The sequence below is a fragment of the Nansenia antarctica genome (assembly GCF_963989245.1).
Source record: "Nansenia antarctica genome assembly, chromosome: 3".
Classification (NCBI taxonomy): Eukaryota; Metazoa; Chordata; class Actinopteri; order Argentiniformes; family Microstomatidae; genus Nansenia; species Nansenia antarctica.
The window spans coordinates 31,531,887-31,545,131 of record NC_137688.1 but is presented as its reverse complement, the minus strand read 5'-3'; the positions used below and the strand labels follow the sequence as shown (position 1 = coordinate 31,545,131).

Genomic DNA, 13,245 nt, shown 5'->3' with positions numbered 1-13,245 from the left:
ACACACACACACACACACACACAAGCTTAATCTAATCTAATCAGTGTCACACACAAAGACAAAGACACACACGCGCACACACGCACACACACACACACACACACACACACACACACACACACACACACAGTTCAGGTTTAAGTCTCGAAGAGCAGGTTTTTCTCATTATTCTCCTCCTCAGTGCATCCTCCTCAGGGCAGTTGTCAGAAGACGCATACAGTATGTTCCATACCATCTTGAAGAAGTGTGTGTGACAAACCATATGAATGGAATGTAGCCTGTCTGCTAGAGCTCTATGTTGACAATCAGACGTTAGGCTCAGGTCTAAATGAACACAGAAGCCGTCATCTGCGTGGATCATGTGATCTTCTTCCAAATAAAGACCGGACTACAACTTCTCTGCTGTGAATGAAATTACTTAACTTGGACTGTAACTTCTTGGACCAGTGGTGGTTAACCCTTCAATCAACAAATATGAGGGGCAGACAGGCAATTTCCCTCTGCACACTGTTGGCCAAACGCCATTCTACTACAGTGGAAGTGGGAGGCCAGCCCTTTATTTCAGCGGTGGCTTGGGGGGGTCTGGGGAATGAGCTTCACATGGAGAGACCAGCTATTCGTTTCCTAACAGAGAGGGTATCTTTCTGAAAGTAAGGTGACCCTTATTAGATAAATGGACGGCTACCTGTGATAACGCTCACGCTTAGAGATGCTCCCTGTGCACTGGAACACAAGATGTGAAGATGTTTTCTAATTCTATGTAGCCTTCAGTGTGCTGAAATTCTCTGTACAGTTTGAAGACTGTCAATGTTTCTAAACTAAACTAAAATGTTTCAATTTGCTGGTGACTTTAAATGTTTTTGTTCTTTCTGTTTCATTTTCCTTTTTCAGTGTACTATTGCTCTAAGTGGGGGCGGGAGGGATGGGATGGGATGGGGGGGGGGTGAGACGGGGAGTGTTTTTTGTTTAAAACAATAAAAATGGAAAGAAAATATTGTTTTATTGTCCATTGTATGTTTTCCATCTTGTCCTTCAATAAAAAACATTAATGATAAAAAAAAAAGAAGCAAAAAAACTTGGACTGCAACTTCACCAATTCTGCGTTTTCTTTGGTTCGATTACTTAGATTTTGTTGAGTGGTTGGTATTGCCTAGGTCAGAGGTCTGTAGTAGTAGCTAATACATGTTACATATTACATATTACATATATATGTTTTATGTTACATATATGTTATGTTATGTAGTATAAATGTTACATGTTACAGAGAGGATTGCACAGGTGTGTACTCAGATGCCCCCGGGAAAATTTGCTCACAAACCGCGAACAGGCCTGCTCTTACATGGGCTGCGTTCGTAACTTTGCTCTGGAAATCTGCTCAGCACTCATGGAATGCCTCTTGTCCAATCAAATTACATGGTCCCTTTATGACGTTGAGTCCAGTGTGCGCTCCGGCGCTCTTGGAGCGAAGTTACGAAGGCAGCCCATGTTTTATCTCCATGGTGACGCCAAATTCAGCGTCCTCAACAACAACGTCCGGTAGGCGTTTCTAAATTTGAGTGACATTTGCTTTACCCAATCGGGAAACGTAACGCAATGGCATCAGTGTCAGACCCGCCAATGATACTCAGGAAAAATACAAGGCCTTGTTTTCATTGGTGGAGTAAATGCTTCCTGTTTCAAACAAACCCGCCATCCGCGCTGGTAGACTTTTGCTCAACTACGCTTTTCACAGTCAACAAGTTATATTAACAATTAGTTATATTAGTATTATTAAACAAGTAACAACAAGACTAACTACCTAATAGAGCTTTTAATATCACAACAATAATCCTCATCGCCAGAGCCTGAGATGATGATCGCATTCACCCAGGGAAGAAGACTTGACGCTACTGTCTGCTAGAAGAAGACTATTGCAACACATATTGTTCAAATCCCCCAACTAGGACAATAACAACAACAACAACAACAACAACAACAGTAAACCAGCTGACAGGCTATGACACGACAAGGGCTTGTCAAACACAAGGTAAGACAACTTAGTTCTCACTGATTCTTCACCCGTGTTTCCATGCAAAACTGTTAACTTAGTATTACGGTAAATCGGCATTTCAACCATTAATTGTGACGATCACGACCTCAAATGTACATCCCAAACGTAATATAGCCATTTAGGGGGGGGGGGGGTATTCCATCAACGTCGCTAAAGGAAAATTCAGGCTTATCTGTGACAAGTCTCGTTGAGATTGACCAAAATAAGCCTGTATTTTGTGATAAATCTCGCGAGAGAGACCTCCAGAAAAGGAAGTTACTACTGTATAGAGTCTCTAGTCTAGACCATTGACCACAACTCCTGTTTTTGTTTGATAGGTGATTTCATCAGGGAGGCTCCCTGGGGTGGGTAGAGGCCAGCCTGCACTGAAGAGGTGGGTGAATAGGGGTCTCAAGTGGGCCTCTACTGTCCCTCCCTCTGTTCCTCCTAGCCCCATACCTCTTTGATGTTTGCTGACCTGAAGTCACAGGATTGTAATTCTAATAATCTCTGTGGCGTAAGCGTTATTCCCAACTATTGGAGTTCTAGGAGCGTGCTGTAGTTTAACCCACACACTCTGCTCTGTAGGGTAACCAGACGCACCCTGCTGTCTGCCGAGCCTGCCTATTCACTCTACTCCACTGACTCAGAGGACCAGGTAATGATGCATCTCTAGTATAGAGTTGATATAGTTGAGACAGTTAATCAGATGACAATGAATATGGACATCTTTACTGTCAAAGGATATTGGAGTTACTGTCGCTGTTCAAATGATATTCCTCCTCCTTGAAATAATCTCTGCTCTATCACTTGGACTGCTGAACTGGAAGCAAATAGTGCTATGTCTTATGTCTTTCACCAATTCAGTCATGTCAGATACCTTTTAACCATTTTCAGACGATCGAACTGTACTGTGTGCTAGCACAGATGTTTTCCTTTCGCATTGCAACGTAAACAGCAGTAATGGGCAAAGTGAAATGAAAGCAGACTGTTCTATACCGTGCCGTGCTAAATGAGTTCAGGCACGGGACAGCTTAGCTCAGGTTGGCCCTATATAAGTAAGTAAGTAAGTAAGTAAAACTTTATTTATATAGCACCCTTCTCAGCACGAATGCACAGGGTGCTTTACATATACTGCACTTATACTTACTTACATATACTACTACACTGGCGGACTCAGGGGGGGGGAAGGGGGGGCGACCGTCTGTGTGTGTGTGCGTGTGTGTGTGTGTGCCTTTTGAGTGGCGAAAATGAGAGGCCCTAAATGTGCCCTATTGGTGCCCCTCCAATGGTCTAAACTTGACCATGTGCCCCACAGTTGAAAACATCGCACTAAAGTGCCCTTTTGAGTGGCGAAATTAGAGGATGTGCCCTATTGGCTGACCTTCCAATGGTCTAAACTTGACTGATGGGGTCCCATGTTGTGCAGTAGGTGCCCTTTTTTTCTTTTCGCCCCCCCCTGCCCTTCAAACAGCCTGAGTCCGCCACTGTACTACTAGGGGATGTAATAGGCTGTTGAGGGGAGAAAGCAAAGGATGGAAGGAAACGATTTGATGTATCTGTGTTCTCTCTAAGGTGACCACCATACACCAGGGGTTGGATCGCTGTGCTGCACTGCTCAATGGCATCATGCTGGCTGAGAAAACAGGTACCAGTCATCTACAAATGAGTATTTAGGAAGTTCCTCCCGAAAATGTTCGGCCCGGCTACTAAAACAACAAACATACAATTGTCTGACGAAGGAGTGTAGAGTTGGCTGTGTTTGGTTATGATCAAAGCTGTTGGAAATGCTTCTGAAACAAGCTTTCTTTGTGTGTGTCTGTATGTGTCTGTGTGTGTGTGCGTGTGTGTGTGCGTGCGTATGTATGTGTGTGTCTGTATGTGTGTGTCTGTATGTATGTGTGTGTGTGTCTGTGTGTGTGTGTATGTGTGTGTGTCTGTGTCTGTGACTGTGTGTGTGTGTGTGCGTGCGCGTGTGTCTGTCTCTGTGTGCGTGTCTCTGTGTGTTTGCATGTGTGTGTGTCTCTGTTTGTGTGTGTGTGTGTGTGTGCGTGCGCGTGTGTGTCTCTGTGTGTGTGTGTGTCTGTCTCTGTGTGTGTCTTTGTGCGCGCCTGTCTGACAGAGACCAGGCCCAGCTCGAGCAGAGCCGGGAGGACGGAAGTGGCCAAACCCCGCTCCCAGAGCACCCTGGGAAAGGAGCGGAGAGACGCGCGGGGGAGGAAGCAGACAAAGAAACCAGTCAAACGGCCATGTGTGACCCCTGACCCCCCGTGCGAGAGGACCTCGGCTCCACCTCCGCCAGTGCAGAAGACGATCCTGTCCTCCCAGTCTCATCCCGGAATACGGAAAAGAGGTCCGATCGGGCCGGCGACGGAAACGGGGTCGGACGCTCGGTTTAACGCTCGCCTGACCACGTCCACGCCCACCCTGAGCCCCCAAAGAGTCCCCTCCGATGTTATGGGACATCCAGCCACCACACTCCGCCACCCCTTGGCTCCCCACCCCTTGGTTCCACCACCCCAGCATCCAGGCCCCTCCTCTGGGATGGGGTCGTCAGTCCACCAGGGCGCTCCGGTCCTCACAGCCACGTTAGCTACCCCAGGGGGGGTCGTGACCCCTGGACCCCCAGGCTCCTCCACGGGCACGGCCGCCTTCTCTCCAGCCCAGCCTGGATCATCCGTGTCTGGAGCTGTGGCAGCTCAGGAGGTCCCCGGGCCCAGTAACCTGCCCCTCGGTGCTCCGTCTGTGGGGAGGCTGGCCCAGTGTGCCCCCCTGGCCTCGTACGGCTCTGGGAGCAGGGAGTCTGGCCCTCCAGCCCCCCCCTCCTGTTCCTGCTCCTCCCCTCCATCACGGGGGGGTACACCAGCACACGTCTCTCATACTAATCCACAGCTTAAGCCCCAACCCCAACCACAACCTCAACCACAACCTCAACCTCAACCACCATATCATCCCCAACCACTCTCTCACTCCCAACCTCCTCCCACAGCTGTGGTCCAGTCCCAGCACCAACCTCATCCTCCTCTCCCCCAGCCTCAGCTTCCCTCTCCCCCTCACTCAGCACCTCACCCCAACCCCCAGGTGGGCCCCCACCACATCCACCCTAACCCCCAGGTGGGCCCCCACCACATCCACCCTAACCCCCAGGTGGGCCCCCACCACATCCACCCTAACCCCCAGCCCCAACTCCAACCTCACCACCTTCCCCTTCCTCAGCCCCCCCAAACCCAGTCTGACTCAGAAGCTCCCTCCCAGGCTTGGCCAGGCAGGGGGGGGGGTCTCCGTTGTGTCTGTAGCCAGGATAGAGGCACCTTGTCTGGGGCTGAAGGCTGGGGTACCACCAGAGAGGGCATCGCTGGAGAGGAGAAGGAGGAAGAGAGGGAGGAGGAGGAGGAGGAGGAGGAGGAGGAGGAGGAAGAGCAGCGTGTGGACGCCAAGCCTGTGAGAGACAGGTCCAGCATCCAGGCTTTGGACAAACGTTCACACACACGCAACAACCCACTCGCATGCTCTTGCACACAGGCGCACGCACAGGAGGCACAGATGAACTCAAACACACACCCTGGAGCGGTGCCTGTACACACCCACACACAACCACGTACACACACACACACCCACACACAACCACGTACACACACCCCTTTGATGGCTGGCTCAGAGGGTTGTAGTCAAGAGAGGACTGCTCGCAAGGTGATGACAGTCCACTACCTCGTTGGCGAACTGAAGGCTCTGCTCGCTGGTCAAGGTATCAATCAATCAATCAATCAGTCGGCCAGTCAATCAATTAGATGATAAGTAATTAAATTAAACATTTCAAAGCTGTTAGCTGTACACTGCAAAAGGTCAATCGAAGTAAGATATCTTTCAAGGCAATACATGCTTGGTTTTTGTCTGACTGCACTAGTTTTAAGATATCTTTTACTTCTTTTAAGAAATTCTTGGCAAGTGAAAAAACATCCAGTTCTGTTGGCAGATACAGTAATTGAGCTTATTTTAAGTAATATTTTCCCCCATTTTATTGCTTTGCTTTGTTTGTTTTTGAGAGCTGAGTTTTTGTAGTGTAGCTCTAAAGGGTCTCTAATCTCCCTCTCTCACCCCCGTCCACCGTAGACGGCGCAGTGGAGCGTCTGCTGTGTGACCTGGAGCAGACCGTGTCCCTGCTTCCTGCCATGGTCGGCAGCTCCAACGTGCAGGCGGAGATCGCCCTGGTCCTCCAGCCGCTCCGCAGCGAGAATGCACAGCTACGCAGGTCACTGCTGTGTTGTGTGTGTCTGTGTGTGTGAGTGTGTGTGAGTGTGTGTGTGTGGCTGTGTGACTGTGTGTGTATGCAGGTCACCGCTGTGTTGTGTGTGTGTGTGTGTGTCTGTGTCTGTGTGTCTGTGTGTGTCTGTGTCTGTACGCAGGTCACGAGTCACGACTGTCATGTTGATCTTGCTGTGTGCGTGTCAAACTGTTGTTTGCCATGTATTCATTATGGTGTATGTGTCTCATACAGAAGCCTGGTGTGTGTGTGTGTGTGTGTGTGTGTGTGTGTCCCTCAGGCGTCTGAGGATAGTGAACCAGCAGCTGCAGGAGAGAGAGAGAGCAGAGCGGGGGGCCGGGGGGCAGCACTGGGACAGAGAGGGTAAGCCTCTGTGTTGTTTGAGCTCCCGCTGCCTGTGGCTGTAGGTGTGGCTGTCAAGAAATCGGAGGACGGGCTCATTGCAAATGCATGGAATGGAAGAAGGAATGGTATCAACACACACACACACACACACACACACATGCATTCCTCGTTCCATTCCTGCATTATATTGAGATTAGATTAGATTCAACTTTGTTGTCATTGCAGAGTACAAGTACCAGACAACGAAATGCAGTTTAGCGTCTAACCAGAAATGTGAATAGTGATATAAAACATGATATAAAAACATGACAGTGATAGTGATAGGTACAGTATGGCAAGTATGGTAGTTTAGAGGTATATACAGTTATGAGCTATGTACAGTTAAGGTAGCTATCAGTATGGTAGATACAGATGTATAAGTAGTGGCTATCAAAGGAGGTATGTGCAATTTGCAAAAAAGAATATGGTATGTGCAAAGGTAGTAATAATGTAAGTAATAATGAGCCTGTCCTCTGATTTCTGACTCCACTGTAACTCTTATCTCTCTACTTAGTGTCAGCTCTGCAGACAGAGCTCACTGACTCTCAGACACAACTGCAGGAGCTACAGGAAGACAACACACAGCTACGGCAAGCCCTGGAGGACACACAGAGCCAGCTGCAGCAGAGGGAGGCGGAGAGCAGCCGCATCAGCACAGGTTAACCATACAACTACCTCCTCAGTGCACACATGTATACACCTTCCAAACAACTGTCATAACAGTGTGTGTGTGTGTGTGTGTGTGTGTGTGTGTGTGTGTGTGTGTGTGCGTGCGTGTGCGTGCGTGTGCGTGCGTGTGTGTGTGTAGAGTTGCAGGGATGTAATAGCAGGCTGGAGGAGAGTCAGAGAGAGAACGCTGTACTGGTGCTCAATGCTCAGCAGAAAGAAGCTGAGATCTGCAGACTACAGGAGCTCCTCAGGTAGGTGTGTGTGTGTGTGTGTGTGTGTGTGTGTTTGTGTGTGTGTGTGTGTGTGTGTCCGTCCGTCCGTGTGTGTCCATATGTGTTTCAAGTTTTATTGTTGTCACATTAAGACAACATTAAGTAAGACAGTAACATTCTTGGACTTCGGTTCCTGACATTGCAGCACAAGACAACGAGGCAATAGGCAGAATTCAAGATGAAAAAGTGAGTGAGTGTGTGTAATGCCTTTCTTTCTTTCTCTCATTCTCTCTCTCTCTCTTTCCCTCTCAGCGCTCCCCAGCGCGCTGCCTCAGTGTCTTCAGAGCCACCAGCGGTGACGGACATCCCCAAGTCCCGCCCCCTCCTCACCAAGCAAGCTCTGGACCAATACCAGGACCCGTCTCACGTCAACCCTGACCCCGTCAGCCAATACCTGCGGTCCCTGATGGGGTGTGGCCCTGCCTCCCCACCCTGTAAAGGCCCCCCCAACCCAGCTGGAGGACACCACACACACCAGGGAGACGTTGCTGTGTGTGTGTCCACGCAGAAGAGTGTGTGTGTACCGCTGGGTCAGGATGTGTGTGTGTCTGTCGATCACGACTCGGGTGTGTGTGTGACCCAGGAGAGGGAGGATAGGGGGATGACCTTTGCCCCTCTGAGGGAGACCGTGATGTCACTGAAAGGAGGAGGAGCCGGGGCTCCTGGTCAGGGTCCTAGGTCACCGACGGCTCATCGAAGCCTGGGCGTGATCCTCGAGGGGCTCCACCAATCGAAAAGACTCGCCTCGGTCCTCGACCAATCAAACAGCATCTATCGGTTTCCCTCGGGCAAATCCCAGAATCCCCGGCGGCGGCTAGAGATGGGGGGGCGGGCCCCCGTGCTCGACTCCTCCCTCTCCTTGTATGAGAACAGGTCACTGGCGTCTGATTGGAGCGCGGGGTCCAGTTCGACCTTTGACACCCGGGACGAGGAGGAGTTCCGTAACGGGCTGGCAGCCCTCGACGCCAGCATAGCCAGCCTCCAGAGAACCATCCAGCAGGACCTGAGGAGATGACTCTCTCACACACACACACACACACACACACACACACACACACACACTCACACACACACACACACGCACACGCACACACGCACACACTCACACTCACACACACACACACTCACACTCACACTCACACACACACACACACACACACACACACATACACACACACACACACACACACACACACACACACACCATCCAGCCGGACCTGAGGAGATAACACACACACACACACACACGCTCACACATACACACACACATACACACACACATACACACACACACACACACACACACACCATGCAGTGCCTCTCTCACATAGGGTGCGTTCGTAAATACGCTCTGGAAATCTGCTCGGAGCGCACAGAGTTTCAACTGAAATCAGTTAATTTCCGAACGGTCAGAGAGCACCCCGGGTGCGCTCCGGCGCTCTCAGAGCGTATTTACGAACGCACTCATAGCAAGACACGATGGGGATCCACTACCTGTGTATATTACTATGTGTTTGTCTGGCTGTTACTTTTTTTAATCAATGTGTTTGAATCAATTAATAAAGAAAGGATTTATTCTTGCCATTTGTTTGTAGTGTGTTGATAGTGTGTTAGTACCATAGTGATTGTAGTGTGTTGATAGTGTGTTAGTACCATAGTGATTGTAGTGTGTTGATAGTGTGTTAGTACCATAGTGATTGTAGTGTGTTGATAGTGTGTTAGTACCATAGTGATTGTAGTGTGTTGATAGTGTGTTAGTACCATAGTGATTGTAGTGTGTTGATAGTGTGTTAGTACCATAGTGATTGTAGTGTGTTGATAGTGTGTTAGTACCATAGTGATTGCAAAGGTCCCGTTGATGACAGTGAACATGAAAGTATGCATGTGGAACGCTGCTAGCATTGATCGAAGCTCCCAACATCATAACAGGTGGGTAAACGTTCAGATCCCATTCTGAGAGGTGGGTAAACCATAGATATTATACACATACGGATATTATCTATGGGACTATAGGACATTATAGGACAGTGTTATCTGTGGGACTATAGGACATTATAATAATAATAATAATAATAATAATAATAATAATACATTAGACTTATATAGCGCTTTTCTAGACACTCAAAGACGCTTTACAAACTGAAAAGATTGGATTGATTATAGGACAGTATTATCTGTGGGACTATAAGACATTATAGGACATTATTATCTGTGGGACTATAGGACAGTATTATCTGTGGGACTATAGGACATTATAGGACAGTATTATCTATGGGATTATGAATGAATGGTCTTTATTGTCATTGCTACAGTACAGGTACCAAACAACGAAATTTAGGAGGGGTGGCTCCCCTGGTGTTAGGAAAGAAAAAAAACTTTAAAAAAAACACAAGAAGGGAAGGAGCTGTTTTACATAAATAAAGGCTATGTACACTATCCACTATACTGTACAGATAGACGACTAGGGTTGTCATATTGCACATAGTGTTATTGCACATTTATTTAAAGTGTCGCAGTTTGCAGGCTTGAAATGTACATATTTGTGCCTCAGCACTACACCTGATTTTTTCAGTCCAGCAGCTGCCATCAATCCGTCCAGACTGTCCAGGGCCCAGAACCTAGGTCTTTGCTGTGTTCAGGGCCTGGACGGCCCTGGGGTAGAAGCTGTTCTTCAGTCTGTTTGTCCTTGTGGCCATGGTCCTGAACCGCCTTTTCGAGGGCAGCCGGGTAAAGTGTTCGTACCCAGGGTGGGTTGGGTCCCTGGAGATCTTGGAGGCCTTCCTGAGACAGCGTGTGTTCTACAGCTCTTCCAGAGAGGGCTGGGGGGCGCCGTTGATCTTCTGGGCTGTTCTCACGACTCTCTGTAGCGCATTTCTCTCCGCGGTTGTGCAGCTGGAGAACCAGTTGCAGATGCCGTAGGTGAGGATGCTCTCCACTGCGCCGCGGTAGAAGGTCACCAGTATCTCCTGCTTGCTGTGTTCCTTCCTGAGGACTCTCAGGATGTATAGCCGCTGTTGTGCCTTCTTGATGGTGGCTTTTGTGTTGTCCTTCCAGGTCAGGTCATCCTGCATGTGCACCCCCAGGAATCGGAGGGTTGAGACTCTCTCCACGCTCTCTCCGTCGATGAGCAGGGGCTGGATCTCAGACTTTTTCCTCCTGAAGTCTACGATGATTTCCTGGGTCTTTGACTTGTTCAGCAGCAGGTTGTTAACCTTGCACAGCTTGCTCAGTTGCTCTACCTCATCCCTGTACGCCGCCTCGTCCCCCCCCGAGATGCATCCCACCACGGTGGTGTCGTCTGCAAACTTTACGATGGAGTTGCTGGGGTGGACGGGGGTGAAGTCGTAGGTGTAGAGGTTGTATTTCGTTCGTTGTTTGGTTCGTTGTTTGGTACCTGTACTGTAGCAATGACAATAAAGTCCATTCATTCATTCATGTAGAGGATGGGGCTTAGCACGCAGCCCTGGGGGGACCCAGTGCTGAGTCTGAGGGCTGTGGAGGTGTGGGGGCCCACCCGCACCCTCTGGGGGCGGTCGGTCAGGAAGTCCTTGATCCATGCACATATAGAGTGTGATAGACCCAGGTCTAGTAGTTTGGTCACTAGCCTGTCTGGAAGGATGGTGTTGAAGGCGGAGCTGAAGTCCACAAAGAGCAGTCTCGCGTAGCTGTTTCCCCTCTCCAGGTGGGATAGAGTGGCGTGGAGAGTCGTCGCGATGGCGTCCTCTGTGGACCTGTGGGCTCTGTAGGCGAACTGGTATGGATCCAGGTTGGGCGGTATTATCTATGGGACTATAGGACAGTATTATCTATAGGACATTATAGGACAGTATTATCTATGGGACTATAGGACAGTATTGTCTATGGGATTATAGGACAGTATTATCTATGGGATTATAGGACAGTATTATCTGTGGGACTATAGGACAGTATTATCTATGGGATTATAGGACATTATAAGACAGTATTATCTATGGGACTATAGGACAGTATTATCTATGGGAATATAGGACATTATAGTACAGTATTATCTATGGGACTATAGGACAGTATTATCTATGGGATTATAGGACATTATAGGACAGTATTATCTGTGGGACTATAGGACAGTATTATCTATGGGACTATAGGACATTATAGAATGAATGAATGATCTTTATTGTCATTGTAACGGGTACAACTACATTTAAATGCAAACCCTAGGTGCTAACAATCAACACAGTCCTAAAATAATTTAAAAAAAACTTCAATCTCTGTCACTGCAGATTCTGGAAAAGAAATTGGAGAAGTGGATGGGAAGAAGATTCATGTGGTTGATACCTCAGGGCTCTTTGACACAAACATGACAAGAGGAAAAATGAAAAAACAGATAGTCAAGTGTGTAGATTTGTTGGTCCCAGGACCCCATGCATTTCTGCTGGTGATCAGACTGGGTAGGTTCACAAAGGAGGAGAGAGACAGTGTGAAGTGGATCCAGGAGAACTTTGGAGAGGAGGCCTCTAAGTACACCATAATTCTGTTCACTGGAGGAGACCAGCTTGGAAGAAAATCAGTTGACCAGTTTGTGGAGGAGTGTGAAGATCTGAAGGCTCTCATCAGAAAGTGTGGGGGCAGATATCACTCTCTCATCAATGACCAGAGAGATGACCGCTCTCAGGTCACAGAGCTGCTGGAGAAGATAGACAAGATGGTGGGAGAAAATGGAGGAGGGCACTACACCAATGAGATGCTCCAGGAAGCCCAGAAAAGGCTGAATAGTTTTTGGCAAAATCTTACACCGATGGGTAAAGATGTACTGCTGGCAAGTGGATCATTAGGAGCGGTATTAGGAGGAACAGCAGCAGCAGAAGCAGCAGCAGCAGCAGGACTAGGAGCAGCAGCAACAGCAGTAGGAGTCGCAGCAGCAGCAGCAGCAGGACTAGGAGCAACATGTTTAGTTGCAGCTTCTGCTTTTGCCATATACAGTATGATCATGAGAATGAGGACCCTCAACCCCCTCAACCCCCCAACTCTGCCCGCCCCCCCTACCAACACCATTTCAGCTAATGTATATCTGGCAGTGGGAGTTCTAATTGTATTTGTAGCGTATGCTTTATTGATGTAATGGAGGTACAGCAGCAATAATTAAGAGATGAAAGAAAACAAGAAGTTGTGCTGAAAAATCCATTCAAAGTAATTGACAGTATGTGTATGTTCCAGTAGCATGTGTCAATCGCTGCAGAAGTACAAACACAACATTAGCATATTATTACTGAAAATTATTATTATAACAATTTGATTGAACATTAATTGCAGAATAGTTAATATAATTGTAATGATTTTATCTTTATCTTTTCTAATTCTTTATTATGTAATTATACTGTTTTACCATATACGGTGGTCCTTTTGTGTCTGTATTTAAGGTCCCTAATAATAAATCATATCATTGTTACAATAGAAATGGTCATTTAAATGGTCCTTTGTTTTGATGATTTGTTCATTTGTGTCTTGTCTCAGACTCGGAGTATGGTTCTCACATGCTTGGATTTGCCCTGTGTCTTCCTTTAATGTACTTTATTGTTTGTGCAATGAATACAATACATTTCTGGCCATGTTTTATACTGATTCTATTACGTTGCCTAGTAAGAAATTAA

At 47.8% G+C, this 13,245-nt stretch overlaps 1 protein-coding gene across 1 annotated transcript; it reads left to right on the top strand.

Moving 5' to 3' along the window:
- Positions 1-9,094: 9,094 nt before the first annotated feature.
- LOC308153991 (GTPase IMAP family member 9-like) lies at positions 9,095-12,658 on the top strand (the record flags this gene model as incomplete). Its single annotated transcript, XM_080527172.1, has 3 exons — positions 9,095-9,113; positions 11,878-12,404; positions 12,578-12,658. 3 exons carry the CDS (start codon positions 9,095-9,097, stop codon positions 12,656-12,658), a joined length of 627 nt encoding a protein of 208 aa, XP_080383298.1.
- Positions 12,659-13,245: the final 587 nt, after the last annotated feature.